At 46.1% G+C, this 15,166-nt stretch overlaps 1 protein-coding gene across 23 annotated transcripts in view; it reads right to left on the bottom strand.

The window, feature by feature from the left end:
* Positions 1 to 13,159, bottom strand: part of TCF7L2 (transcription factor 7 like 2) — a 181,213-nt gene extending 168,054 nt beyond the window's left edge. For 6 of the 23 annotated variants that reach the window (XM_064464162.1, XM_064464163.1, XM_064464167.1 and 3 more), the window contains exons 1-3: positions 12,280 to 13,157; positions 11,886 to 11,952; positions 11,588 to 11,712 (exon numbers count right to left, since the gene is read on the bottom strand). In XM_064464162.1, coding sequence (XP_064320232.1) covers positions 11,588 to 11,712; positions 11,886 to 11,952; positions 12,280 to 12,468 — 381 coding nt within the window. In that variant the 5' untranslated portion in view covers positions 12,469 to 13,157. Of the gene's footprint in view, positions 1 to 11,587; positions 11,713 to 11,885; positions 11,953 to 12,279 lie in introns of all 23 variants that reach the window. The other 17 variants (XM_064464171.1, XM_064464170.1, XM_064464182.1 and 14 more) reach the window with 7 other exon arrangements.
* Between the last annotated feature and the right edge of the window lie 2,007 nt (positions 13,160 to 15,166).

Below are 15,166 nucleotides of genomic sequence, written 5' to 3'. Positions count from 1 at the left end.
TACCTTCAAGCCTTTACAAAGCAGAGATCCTACATTATTCGGGGGAGAGCAAATAAAAGGCAATCACAAAACCTAAACAGCTAAGTAAATGGACATAAAAATAACTTTTTGCAGGCAGGATGATTACTGGGGAAAAAAAATAATCAAGCAGCTTAATATTTTATTTTCTTTAAAAGTAAAGGTGTACAGGAAATTTAGCAGTCACATTTTCTTCCTTGGGCGAGAACACCCACACTGCTCACTCGCCCATTCACTCCCATTTTTCTCTGTGTAGCATCTGACCAAAAGAAGCCCAGACTGAGGCCTCCAGACAGTCCTGCATCACACACAGCAACAACTCTGATTTTTACAGTTTTATTTGGCTTGTTCACAAGACCCAGTCTCATGTAATCCACGGGCCTGATCCTTCTCCTAATAAGAGCAATGGCAAAACTCCAGCTGATTCAGTAGTTCTGGTCAGAGCCTGCAGTGGCATGAGGATAAACTTTAAGGGTCCAAGCCTTATTCATTCACTCTTCTTGCTTCCACAAGTAATCCTATTAAAAATAATGGGACTGCTCCTAACAGTCAAAGATGCGGGATCGACTAAGAGGAGAAACTGACTGAGAAATATTTGGCATTCCCCCTCCAGCAGAGCACAACTGCATTCCCTAAAGCATCCTCTTATTTCTGTATATCAAATGAGAGCACCAATAAAAAATAAATAAATAAAAGCAAAATGCCTGAAAATGTCATTCGAGTCAGGAAGAAGCAGCCTGAGTCCTTCTTCTTTTAAAACAAGAGCAATCGAATGACGAGTAGCTGAAAATGTGGCCACACACACACACTCCTTCATATACACATACATACACAGAGGCAGTTCATCAGAAGTGAATCGGAGAGAGAAAGATGAATTTGAACCCTTTATCCCCTGTCCTTTATAAAGGCTGCCACTCAGTAAACGGAGATTGCTCTAATTACTGTGACAATTCTGCACCCCGTTCAAACAACTTTTGTGTTCTGGACAGGTTTCTCTGCGAGTTTGAAATTCTTGGCCTGAGAACCACTCTTGTCTAAAAGAGGTTTCTCGTTGCAAGCGCAGAATGCAACACTAACAAGTTGTCCCTCTTTTCAGCTCCTTTCATTCTCCTCTTTTCCAATTGCCCGATTCAGAGCTTAATGGAAACTTGTCAAGGCTTTTCTTCCCACAAACCCTGTAGAGCCCCAAGGCAATCTGTGCACAGAGTAACCACAGGAATCTCATATTGTCAATTAAAATTGAATAGACACCTGATAACCCAGTATATGTTCACAAATATATGTCACATGCATATACACAGCCGTGCCCACGTAACCGGTCCGATACCCACGTTCGGGCACACCAGCAATGTGCCAGTTCCCATTTACAACCACCCAGCTACACCCAGGTTCTAGCTTTCACTTTTCAATTTCATATTTATGAAATTTAATTTCATATTTATGCAATTAAAAACAAAGTACTTTCAAGTACAGTAGTGGAACAACAGTTTTCAATTGTAAAAAAAAACCTAACTACGTATACCAGGCATTTGGCCTTTAATAACCCTGGGGATTGTAAAGATATTTAGCTGCTATCCAGATAAAATAAGCTCTGTGAATATTCTTTACACAGCAGTTTTGTCACCTGTACAGTAGTTACGTTTGTGACTAGCTCCTGTAAGGTACTGGGTTGTTTTTTTAAAATTGACACGGCCATGTTTTAAGCTACATTTTATGGTGCAGTTTAAGAATTAAGAAAAAGCCCATAGGGGAATGTAACAGGAATCAGAAGTAAACTGAGACATTTGGTTAATAATAATAAAAATCTCAATAACTTTACTTCCAGACAGACAACTATAATCTGTAGCTCCTTTTAAAGGGAGAAAACCTTCTTGCCAATGTCCCAGAGAAAACAAAGGTAGAAACACTAATTGCCATCTTTTTCTTCTGATGTGTTCATTCAAGGTCGTACCTTCCCGTGGATTCTTTAATATTGGCAAACATTTATAATAGCGTAATTTCAATAGCAGCCTGTTCAGCCTGGGCGTAGATCAATGCAGCATCTATATGCCGCCTTCCAGACCTTGCCTATGTCAGAATAGTGGCCCTGGTTTTATAAATCTCCTAAATCTAATTAAACCAATGGAAACCTCTTACTGTGTATGCTCCCAACCAGTTCACTGGTTTAACCAAGTTAAAATTATTCAGGCTAGGGTTTAAAGCAGTTCCAAGAGAACCTTTATTAAATATTTGCATCAGTTAAAAACAGAAATCAATGTAGTGGCTTGTCTCTGGAATAGAAAAGCCTATAGCCTCAGACTTTTCCAGATCATTATTTAAGGAGCCCCTGACTCCAGTGGGAGATTGGATGTGCTCAGCGAGGTACACCCCCACCTTTTCTTGCTCTATTTTTCCCTCTTAAAATAGGACAATTTGTTTCTATTGTATCAACATCTAAGAATATTCCCCAGAAAGTCCCTTTTCAGTATTCAGTTTGACATTTTCTAACTATTACTTCCCACACCCTCCTTTTGGAATTTTTTGGTGTCTCAGCTGCATCACCACCACTAGTGAATCAAAATGCAGGACTGATTTTGTTGTATACAGCACCTTTCACACCACAGATACGCTGGAGAGCACAACAAAGCTGTGAGATAGATACTGGTTGAGCACAATTATATATTCATACTTGGTAGGCATTAGGCGTGCAATCGTATTTCCCAAGGAGCCTAGGGCATCAAAACCTGTTCTGCTGAGAGGGGAGAACAGTTAGGCAGGACTAACTGTATCAGTAGGACTAACAAAATGGTTATGGGACCTTTAACACCGCAGATAGTCCCTCCCGAATTCAGCCTCACTTCCTGGACAAATACCTGCAGGAGTTTGGCACCCACAACATCTGACCCCAAAAAGAAGCTGCCCTCCCATCTTCTCCCTCCTCATGCTTCCTTCAGCAAGTAGGAAAAGCATTTCAAACAACGCAAATCCATTCTCTGCTCACCAAAGCCTACTTGTCTCCTATAATTTCTATCATTTTACTGTCATCATTTCTTCTTTGCTGAAACCAGCAGCATATGAGTCAGAGAACAATCATTAACTTTTACAACTTCCACACAAATCCACCTACTCATATTAGAAAAGCAGTATTGACATGCAACACAGCCTCGGACCAAATCCTGATCCTGCCAGGATGCTCCACGCTTCTGTGGGAAAGTCAGATACTGCAGAAGCAGGAGCTCATTTAAGAAAGTACCATTGGAAACGTAACTAATTTTTTTTCCAGGAGCGAAGGACACCACAGAAGCAGCAATATATCAATATGGCATTTAGTTGGGTTTGGCTTTTTCAATACCTTTATCCACTTTTGAAGAAGTTGGCCATTGGTTCAAGGCACATGGGGCCTGATCCAAAGCCCTTCGTTATTAATAGAAGCCTTTTTTCCACTGACTTCAATGGATCTTGGACCAAGCCCAAGGAAGACAAGATTTCACAGCAGTAAGAGTGACACACATTCTCCGCATTCAAAAAAAAAACAACAATACATGGCATTTACGATGTCAATCTGTATAGCGTAGTTTTGTTTGTGTTTTGCTTTTTAAAAATAGGCTCTAGGCTGTCGGATTAATGCATCCAGAAAGTCCCTCTGAAGTTGGAAGGAATTATGGGCAGATGCAAAATGCCACGGTCAGATATATAATATTCCCAGTATTTCCCCCACAAGAATATAAAGGCATCCTCTACCACAAGACTTCTTATAAGTTGTTGCTGCCACACTTTAAAGTGTCCCATCATTATAAACTCCTCTAGTAACAGCTACAGCGTTACCCATGATGAATTAATTTGTATTAATATGGCTATCATGCGCATTTCCACATGAAACCCATTGTTATGGAGCATTAATAAAAACCTCACCAAGTGAAGTAACATGGTACCCCTATATTTAGTTTAAAGAAATGTAAAATAAATGCATTAAAACAAAATCGCTAATATCTTTAGTACATCATAATTGGCACAGCAAGCAGAAACCCAGTTATCTTCTCAGTATGTATTTATAGCATCACCCTTCCCCATTCATTCCGCATTTTCTTAGAGAATCTGCTGTACCCTACATCTGCAATTCATTGACTTTACAATTTACCACATGTTGAGATGGAGAGGTCTCAGCTCCATTTGAATCACTGCACAAATATGCAAGTGATTTATCGTTTTAAAACTGAAGACTGCAGAAGAACGACTCCACTTTTCCTGAACATTACTCCTTCTGGCAGACCATGAACAATTACAGCGCGTACTAATTAAGCTCTGTAAATGTGCTGTGCCCTGCTAATGCCTACCAGGCCTCAAATTTAGTTGCATGAAGCCAAACTTCAGCCAGCGACTTAACTCATTCAGCACTGCCCGGTTGCCTGAGCGTGACCCCACGAAGAATAAGGGTCGAGGGTTTAGCCAACCTAAAACAAAGGCGCGAGACTGAACAGATTTTGCCGGAAAGAATCGGAGGGGGGAGATGCTGGAGGGAGGGGGTGGGAAGCGTCCTGGGAACCGGAGGGACATCCTTGTTGATAACCTGTTAAAAAGGTACAATACCACACCAGCTTTGCAGCACGGTGCTGGGGGATTCGGATCTGTCCCCGGGGGCTAATAAGTCACAGCGCTCCATTGATTAGGGAAATGCATAAAACCTTCAACAAAACTGTACAGCTATTTGTGGAAGGGCCAAATTGACAGCCCCCTCATTTTTTTTTAAGTCGGGTTTTACATGGCTCGTAGAAGAAAAACATATGGGCGAAGGAAAGCAGCTTTCCACCACACACATAACCCTGCCTTTTTCTTAAATTAGTCTCCAAGCATAGCGCTAACCTACGGGGAACCAAAATCAACTGCTGGAGAAATTAAAGCTAAAAGTAATACCTAGGCATATTTGAGTAATCGCATTATCTTGTTAAAACACACACACACCCCCAGCATAGACAAGACAGCAGCACTTCAAATCTGACTGTCCACTCTAGGAAAGCATGTTTAATGGGGAGCGAGCTGAGACTAACGAGCTTTGCTGAGTGAAGCAGTGTTTCTCCTCGGGCCCCAGACTTCCCTGACACTTAAGAGTCAATCCCCAGATCCCAAGCTTCCCCTCCAACCATCCATTCAAATACTGGCGTTTTCCCCCCCTCCGCCAAGTTTCTACGATTTTTCCTCGTGCTCCAACATCCCTCCTTTGTCCTCCAATTACTCTCCAGAGGCCTCCGCTCTCCCCGCGCCTCCCCCCAGTTACCTCCTCCCAAAACACCGCCTTCAGCACGTCTCCCTGCTCCCCTTGCCCCTCCACGCTGACCGATGCGCCCAGCCCAGATTGCCCCTTCCAGCAGAACACAGGGCTTCTCCCCTAAAAACAGCCTCTAACCTCAACATCTTAATTCATTCAGTGCATGTTTTCCCTTAACGTGGGCTTTTGCTGCTTTTTAAGAGGCCCTGTTTTATACGCACAAAACAGTCTAATAATCGTATTTCCAATCATCCACCTTTTGCATAAGACCTGATGCAATCTTTTTTTCCCCTCCTCTGGCTCAGCAGTACGTGAGAAAATTAAAGGACGTTTCCAGGTGTCATCTGTCTTTAAATGTTTGCTTGTGTCGGTATCTAGGAAATACGGCACAATGCTGCTGAGACCTCTGTAAAGGACACGAGTTGTGCTAAACTTCTTCCCTCCTTCAGCCTGGCTGCATCACCAAGAGCCCAGTCTTTACAGCACTGCAAGCGTTAATTATAAACTTCAGAGCCTACGTAAAGAAAGCACAAACATAAACCAGCAGTTGGGAGGAGGAGCAGAAATATCCTTCGCTTTTGGGTGGGGAGAGAGAGGATTTCCATATCTCCCCCCCACCCCACCCCCAGCACCACACTCCATCTCTCATTGCTTATAATTAGTGAAAGAAATTTGACCCACTGCCAGTGTCTGTGGACCTTGGATATTATAAGGCCAGCGTGGCGTCAAATATCTTAACATTCATAAGTGTTATAGGCTGTAAATAAACCCCGTGGATTTATGACCCTGCGGTGCTTGCCAGCAAACGACTGTGGCACATTTCTTTCAGCAGACCTGTCGAGGTGCAAGTTTGCCTTTGGTTGTAAAATTAACCATTTCCTTCACAAATGTGCCCAATTAGAAGTCAAAGTCTCAAGGCTTACTTACATATTTGCCAGGACGCGGTACTGAGGAGGCGCCCGGGGAACAGAGCTTTAAACTTCCCCCTAAACCTCGCAACCCCCCCAAAGCAAAACTTCTCACAACAGCCCCAGTGTGGGAGCAGCGTGTCTGATTTCACAAAAAAGGAAAAAAAAAAAAAAAAAAAAAGGACAAAACACCCAAACCAGCAAACCCAAACCGACAACCCCACCGGTTTTATATTTGTAAGTACCTATCGCCAGCCCTCATTTTTGGCTGCTGTGAGGCGGGGGGGAGCAGGCGTCTCCCCCCGGACTGCGCCTGGAGAAGGATCTCCTCCCTTCCCCCAGGATAATGTCATCTGCTTCCTGTGTAGGAGAGCATTTGCTAAATCCAGGTTGTCTCATGCTTAACTGCCAATAATCCAACTTCCACATAACTCCCAGACAGCTGGGAAAAGGTCCTCAGAGTTTTTAGTCATGGTACAGAAACACACGTCCACACAAAAAATCTGCAGCTGTCCTTTTTCTCTACACCACATTTTTTATCTGATTTTGGGGCCCAGTCATGAAAGTCTGACAAATTTAAAACATTTTTACCTACATTCTGGTTTACAAGCTCCAGTGAAAGCTGCAACGCACTCCTTCCTCCCCCCCCCCATCTTCAGCTGACAAATCAGCGCATACTTGCTCGAACAAAAAACGAAGAGGAAGGAGGGAAAAAAAAAACCACCCCACTCAACATCATCAGTCCATGTATGAATGCATTCAAAAAACCTGGAAAGGCATCTACTGTATTTTTTTTTTAGCACAGATCAGCCACTGGTGCACCTATTAAAATTGTTCGATTTCCAAAGCAAATATTATTTTTAATGAAGTGCAGTCCTGCAATTATCCTGTACACTCAAGTAACAGTACTGCATTATATTGTTTTGGAAGGTCCCAGAAACATGAAACTTTTTTCTAGCTAATTTTCATAGCCCCCTAAAGAGAAACTGATTGACTAAGCAATGCAGCATTTGCTTCAGAATGAAATCTTTGGGGGGGGGGGGGGGGGGGGGGGGGGGGAGGGCAGGGCCAACAGGAGAATTAAAAAGATATCAGCTTCTTTACCAAAAATAAGTTAACAAACACAGTCTGTTTGCCATTGTATACCAGCTATGCTAATGCTATAGCAGAGTGATTCAGCAATCTACCTAATTAAGCATGAGGAAAGTTTCTTTATGGAGGTTCCATTCGATTCACACCACAGAATCATCAGTTCTTATTTAACAGCTTGTTTTTACACAAGACCAGAAACTTTATTAAAAGCATGTCTATTCAGATTATTTTTTTTTAAAGAAAGGGAATAATTCACTCTCCACTGAAGAGCTATGTATCATAAAGTACCAAAGTGCTGACATATTAAGTTGTATCTATATTATTAAACTAGTTGGTGGACGTTAATACTATAATCCATACTGCAGACATTAAACCTCAACCATAAAGATTAGTAAGAATTAATATTGTCACATCGAGACTGAAACCTTAACACGCCAACCATAAATATTTCTGAAGGAGATGAAAAACAATTAGCATAAATACCAAAGAAGGGCAAGAACACCTGTTCTTTTTCAGTGCGATAAGCATTTTATTGTTCTCTATTTAAAATGTAATGACCTGTGTAATTACAGTAATATTACATTGTATTGCAAGGGCTTGGAATGTCACACTTTGAAAAGTGTTGTCAAAACAATTGGGGGAGGGAAAAAAAAAGGACCACCATTAACCCTTCACACCCCAGGGTCTACAGCTTTTGTATTAGGAAGGATTATGTTGTTTAATTCAGTAGATAAAGGAAAACATCCATTTCCCAAGTCAATTAAAGAAAAAAGTCTCTTCCTGAAGGTAAAATCTAGGCGAGGGGGCTGCTCTCCACCGCAGCTAGTCCCAACTCCCATACTTCAGGGCCAAACACAAGCCTCACTCACCAAGCAACAATTTAGGGCAAAGGAAGATGCAACAACACTAGTAAAAATAAGAGTATCTGCCAGCAGGGTTTTCTCAAATCACAACGCATCTATTTGCTCACCAAACTCTAAATTTAGGGTAAAAATTAAATACACCACTTCTTCATTTTCCAACTCTGAAAGTAAAACATTCTCCTTAATTATCCTTACCAGGCAGCTACCCCAGTCCCTCCTCAAGCGTAGGGATGGAACTGGCACTCTCAGATGCATTGCTTCATTACTATTGGACTAGACCTCTACTTAATACACAGCTATTCCTAAAAGCAATCCACAGTATTCTATCAAAAGCAAGATTAACATGCAAACAGTCTTTGACTTTTAAAAATAAAATTATTTCTATCCAGCTTTATAAAGAGGTTGCAGTATTTAAAGTATTATTCTTGAGATAATGTATTATTAATCATAAGCAAATTTTATGATACTCCATAATTCTTCACATTCCTGAAGCAGAAATTGCTACCCACGAGTTTGCTCTTGAACAGACAATTCGGGGTACATTTACAAAATACAATAATCCCGTCACACCCCCAAATAAAACAAAAAGAAAAAAAACAGGGAAAAAAAAAAAACACCCACACGCACAGACCTTTAAGATTCTGCAACAGCAAAAGGAAAGGAAAAGCAATTTTGCTATGTATCTGCATCACCTCTTTACCTCACAAGCTCTAAAACTCAACAAAAATGGCTTCATGAAAAACTACATAAACAGAAACAAAATTAATAATTATGCAGAATCATCTATACCTTTTCAATCTGTATTAAAAAAAAAAACAAACAACAAACAAACAAACTGGAGAGAGAAAGATCTAGTTCATCTGGAATTGAAAGCTGGTACAGCAGAGAACTAGAATCCACCTAAAAGCAGCGTGTGACAGACAGCAGCTCTCCTGCTCGATCTTTGTAATATTCTGCTCTCAGGCCTAAATAAACAACTTTAATTTTTCCTGCCTATAATTAAGTGGCAGGCAAGCAAACAGGAGTACGGCATGTGAAAGAATAAGGTTAAGAAGATAGGAGAAGGATGCTGGAGCCTGGATGTGGAAATAAGAAAACTGCCTATGGAGTCTGGAAATACCCTTTCAGGACCCATCTGATAACACAAGCAGGCCACCTGCTACACCAGCCTCCCGCACACCACCTGCAAGTCACGCAACCCCGGCATTCCTATGGAGGCCCCCTCTAACTGGGGGGGAGCAAGGGGAGGAAGAATACTTGCAGGAAAGCTAAACGCTGAAGGATCCTATCTTCTAATGCCAAGGGAAAAAGGGATCTGTAATCAAGGTAACGAGGGAAAAATAAAGGACTGTAGCTGTTGTAAGAAAAATGCTTAAATAAAAAAGCAGCGGAGGTGTGCTTCCTATTAGCCTGCACTTGGAACAGTGGGAATGCATTTAAGGTAAAAAGGAGGGGAAAAAAATTAAAAAGGAACACAAAGCTTCACGATTTGTAACAAGGATTGTTTTGCCATCTGGATCCTGGTGCTTATAGAATTTGGAATTTATCACCATCATCCATATACATGTGGGTGACCGTATTCAAAAGGAGAAATATAACGCATTCAGCCCCTGACTTCCCCTCCCAATCATTACCATTGCAAACTGCAGCTACCCCTGCGCTGCTGTCCCAGAAATCACCTCCTCGCAAGAAGAGCCTTACGAACTACCAAAATAAAGCCCTACCACGGCCCTAAACACACGCAAAGTCACAGCACCTTCCTTACCGCCTCCCTGTCGCTCTGCATTTACTAATCTGTGTCTCCTGACGTTTTACTAAGTGAAAACAAGGCTGACCCGATGTTTAATATTTTAATGCTTTAAAACACTTGTAGATCTGATACACTGAAGTTGGCCAAGCCCTCAGTCATTAGTAGGGCTTCAACATCCACCGAACAGTAGATCTGTTATTGTAAATCGCTATCTCGTGTTACCACAGGGGGGAAAAAAAAAAAAAAGTGTATAAACACACATAGTGATGGCGGGGACGCTTCAGATTTAGAAATACCCAGAAGAAACAAAACAGCAGCGCTAAACCCATCGGCAGGAATACGCAGTATTTTGTAGTCCCAGTGAATTTAGCCGGTTTAACTAAAAATTTTTTTTAAAACTCTTGAAAAGGGAAGAAAAGGTGGCACTTGAGAGACGTGATGTCAGACCAGAGCACACCGTGGGTGACGCTACGAGCGGAAAAACAGCTGGGACTACGAACCCCCCAGCAGACCCCGAAGTTTGCGGGGATCCGGGCGAGAACTCGCGCTCGGGGCGTGCGGAGCAGCGCAGCCTGCCCCTGCACCCGGGGTTAAAAAAAAATAAAAAATTAAAAATAAACCAGCAAAAAAAAACAACAACAAAAAAACCGGACGCGTTCAGCAAATTGTTTTTCTGCCAGCATACTTCCAGGAGGAATTCTGCTCGACTTGTTTGGTTATTTTTTGTCGCCGCCGCTGCTGTCGGGAGAGCTAAGCGAGGCGGCTCCTCTCTCCGGACGCAGCCCCGGGCTCTGCCCTGACCCCCCCCCCCGCCCCGGGTTCCCTCCCTCCCTCGGCCCCAGCCCGGCAGGGCACCGGCGGGGGCGGCGCGGCCCCGGGGCGCTCCGGCTGCTCCCCGGTGCGGAGGGGCCCGGCGGGCGGCGGCGGTGCCGCGCTCCGGCCCCCGCGGCGCCGCCGGGCCCGGCCGCGCTCCCCGGCAGGCGGGGCCGCCCGCGCTGAGGCCGGACGCAACTCGCGGCGCCCACGGCCGGGAGGGGACGGGACGGGACGGGACGGTGCCCAGCGCCGGCCGCCGTGGAGCCGCCGCTCAGCGGGCCGGGGGGCGGGCGAGGGCAGGAGAGGGTTAAGGGGGAGGAAAGGGGAGGGGGAGCCGGCCCAGCCGCCTCGGAGGAGGGCAGGAGGCGACGGATCACCGTGGAAAACGAGGAGTTTGCATGGAGCGGATCCCAAGAAAGTAACCCCCATCCCCACCGGCGGGGAGAGCGGGGGGGGGGGGGGGGAGGAAGGGGGAGGGGGAAAAAAGAAAAAAGCAACTCCTTGATTTTTTTTTTTTATTATTCCCAGATTTGTTTTGAGGCTGGATGAGGTGGTGTTTGGATTTTGGTTTTTTTTTTTCCCCCCATCCCCCCGCAGGGGAGGTAACGAGGGCTCCAGTAAAAGTGCCCATAAAACTGAAAGTAAAAAAAAAAAGTAACAAGACATACACACAAAAAAAAAAAAAAAAAAAAAAAGAGAGAAAGAAGGAAATATGGCGAAGTGTAAACAAACCCCCTCCCGCCGCGGCCCGCGGAGTTTGGAAAGTTTGCGGCGCGGCGCGGCGCGGGGGAGGGGGCGGCGGGCCGGGGCGGGCGAGCGGGGGCACCGGGAGCGCGGCGGCGGCGGCGGCGGCGGGGGGGGGGGGGGGGGGGAAGGGGGGGGAAAAAACGGCACTTACCGTTCTCGCCGTCGGAGAGAGCGATCCATTGGGCAGATACGGGCTGCTGAGGTCGGGGATCATTATAAAGGGATAACCCGGGTATGGTGGGCCCTTAAACAACCCTCCATCTTGCCTCTTCGCAGCTAACATGGCGGGGGAGACACGAGCGGGAAAGGAAGGGGGCAACAGGGGGGAGAGAAGGGAGGGGGGGGGGGGGGAAGGAAAACTTTTTTTAGAAAGTGTCCGAAAAAGAGGAGCCGGGCGGCCGGCGGAGGGGCGGCGGGCGGTGCGGGGCCGGCCGGGCCCCCGTACTCACCTTCCTCTAAACTTTCCCGGGATTTATCTCTGAAAGTTTCGGACCGAGGCGGGGGCCGCCGCTCCGCCTGGGAGCGGGCCGGGGGTCGGCGTGGGGCCGTCGGGCACGGGGGCGGTTGGGGGTTGGGGTTTTATTTGGGGGGGGGGGGGGGGGGAAGAGGGAAGGAGGGGAGGAATAAAAGGCGAAGAAGAAGGGAAAGGTGCGGGGAGAAGGTGGAAGGAGAAACAAACAGAACAAAACAGAAGGCATCGTTACAAGTTGGTGCCGCGGAGGAAAGTTGGGCGCCGGCGGGAGCGGGACCCGGCGCGGCGCCCCCGGCCGCGGCCCCGGCGAGGCAGCGCGGCCCCCGCCCGCCCGCCGCCCGCACCGGCCCCGCGGGGGGCTTCCCCCGTACCTCCGAGTCTGAGGAGCTGTTTTGATTCGTTTCTGATTCATTGACGAGAGACGACTTGACATCAGCTAAATCCCTCTCCGCCGAGGAGTTCTCGGAGATCTTCTCCTCCTGCTCCCCTTCGTCTTTGAAAGAGATCAGTTCATCGTTGGCGCCCAGGTCGTCCCCTCCACCGCCGTTCAGCTGCGGCATTTTCCTCCTGGCTCACCCCACCAGCAGCAATTTTGCAAAAAGGGGAAGGGGGAAAAAAAGAAGAAAAAAAAAAAAAAAAGAGGGGAATGGGGGGGGAAGGAAAAAAAAAGAAGAGGGGAGGGGGGGAAAGTTTGCACCAAAAAAAGAAGAGTCCAAGGTGAAAGTTTCTTTTTTTTCCCCTTCTCTTTCCTCCTGGGGAGGGGAAAAGAGGGAGGAGGAGGGGAGGGAAATGTCTCTTCTTCGCTCCTTTGCACCAGTGACTTTAGGCTTCTTCCTTTCCTTCTTCGGGATTTTCTCTTTCTTTCTTCCAGGGAGCTGGTCGGCGTGCACTGCGCGCACACGCACTCGCACCCGCGCACGCACTCACGAAAAAATTAATAATAATAAAAAAATATATAGACGGGGGGAGGGGGGGGCGTAGGGGGAGGAAAAAAAAAATGCAACAAACAAACCCAAGAAGTCAGCTGTAACGGGGGGGCAGCCGCCGCGGATATTGGGAGCCTGTGCCGCTCGGGTTTGAGTGAGTTGAAGTTGGACTGAGAGCTTTTCAGTTCAAAGGCGGCGCTGATTGACAGATAGAAAAAGGGGGATCGAAATCCGGAGGAACGGAGAAGTCTGGGATCCGGGATTATTGACAGGGAGCGAGAAACACACCAGGCACTTAATGAGATGCAGGAGGGGGCGGGGGCTCCCCGGTGACGTCTGCATAAATAAACAGGTCTGGGGCGCGGGAGGGGGAGGAGGAGGAGGAGGAGGGTGGGGGAAGTAGGAAACTAACAATGATCCTTTTTGGCATGGGAGCGGGAGGGCGAGGGGAGGGGAGGGGAGCGGAGCGGAGCGGGGGGGGGGGTGGCCGCCGGGACACCAACCGCGGGGGGGGGCGGGCGGGGGGGGGGGGGCAAAAAAAATTAAAATTAAAAAAAATTTGCCCTGTAGCCCGGAGCTGCGGGGGGAGGGCGGGGGCGGCCCCCGGCGGCGCGCCCCGGCCCCCGCTCCTCGGGAAGCGCTAACTTTTACATACTGAGTGTTAATAACGGCGCCGTCTCCGTGCGGTCCGGATTCCCCCGAAGGATGTGTGCCCTTATTATCTGCGTACATGTGACTTCAGGGCGGGGGGGGGGTTAAACCGTTAACATTTTTCTTGCCACTCGTTGGAGGTACGAAACTCCAATCATAATAAACACTATAATATAGTAAAAAGCCTCTTTTTTTTTTTTTTTTTTTCTAAGCAGCACTTGCTCCTTGCATTTATTATGGTTATAACACGCAGGATGAAAATGTGCGAGATCAGTCGCTGAAGATCAGATATTTCCGAATTATCTTATAGTAAGGCATGATCTTTTTTGGTGCTTGATGTAAAAAAAAAAAAAAAAAAAACAAAAAAAAAAAAGGAAAGGAATGTGACTGCGAAGAAGTTAATTAGCATGGCAGGACGGAGAATCAAGGACTCCCAGACTTCAGAAGTGAAAAGTTGTGGTGGCGGCGTAAACATCACGCTGGGGGAAATCAAAGTGAAAGTGGGCAGGTCCCGGCAGCGGGGGGGCGCGGGGGGCGCGGGGTCCGTCCCGGGCGGGCGCGGGGTCCCGGCGGGCTGCGGGGGCTGCGGGGCGCCCGGCCGGGGCTGCCTCGCTCCGGGGTTTTGAGCCGGCGTTTTCTGTAGTCACTAGCCAGAGCTCTGCCTGCACAGCAACAAAATGGGGAGCAGAATAATGCAGATGCAAGAAATGGCATCTGGTCCCCGAATATAATGTGGTGAGGGGAAGGGGAAAACAAATTGATCTTCCAGCAGTGACAAATTGTAACAATGGACGAGTCAATTGGAAACTTTAACATGGGCAAGGAACAAAAGGAGGGGAGCGGGGGGGGGGGGGGGGGGGGGGCGGGGGGGGAGAAAGTAATTTCAGTGGGAATTAGTAAATTGCCTAATGGAAATGGTGTTAGAAAGAGAGGGACAGGCTGTACTAAATAATCCAAACATTCCTCCAGAAATCTAACCTGCTGCTCATACTGAGGGCCATTCAGCACACAGGGTTTCCAAAACAAAGCCAATTTGTCATGCAATATTTAGAGAGTTTGGGGGTTTCAGCTAAACTGTCTTCTATAAAAAGAATAATAAAAATAATAATACAGAAATCGACAAGGCTAACGCGAATTCTCAGGCATTAAAAAGTTCACATAGAAATTTGCATAGTAAAGGGAAAGATGCAGACAAAATAGAAATAAAAAAATCACTGCAACTTACAACTTTAATATTAATCAGTAAAGCAGAAGTAGAGTGAAAGGAAGCATGAAAAGAAGTAAAACAAATGTGTACATTTAATCAGACAGGATTGCATAGGACACAAAGAACAGGGCTAATTAGTCTCAGCAGGTAGGGACTAACCTTCAGACTTCATAAATAAATAAGTCTGTGAACAATGTCTAAGTGGGAATATGGAGACAGAAAAGGGATTATTTCAAGACACCAAGTAAAAACATGAAGAATGAAATACTTCACTGTTAACTCAATGTACAATTGCATTGAACAGTTTCTTTTTCCACTGGTCTTTTGACTAACTTGCTTTTTACTTTCAGAGATTTTACTCAGTAACTGTCTGTGGGCATGCACCCTCCCCATTTGCCCCGATTATGTGCTTACTGTCTTTACTAACTAGTGCCTTGCAGAGTGGCACCTTAACAAATATTGTCCGTTTTTATT

The sequence above is a fragment of the Phalacrocorax carbo genome, chromosome 12 (genome assembly GCF_963921805.1).
Source record: "Phalacrocorax carbo chromosome 12, bPhaCar2.1, whole genome shotgun sequence".
NCBI classification, from domain to species: Eukaryota; Metazoa; Chordata; class Aves; order Suliformes; family Phalacrocoracidae; genus Phalacrocorax; species Phalacrocorax carbo.
The sequence above is the reverse complement of the archived record's forward strand: the minus strand, read 5'-3'. Positions and strand labels throughout refer to the sequence as shown.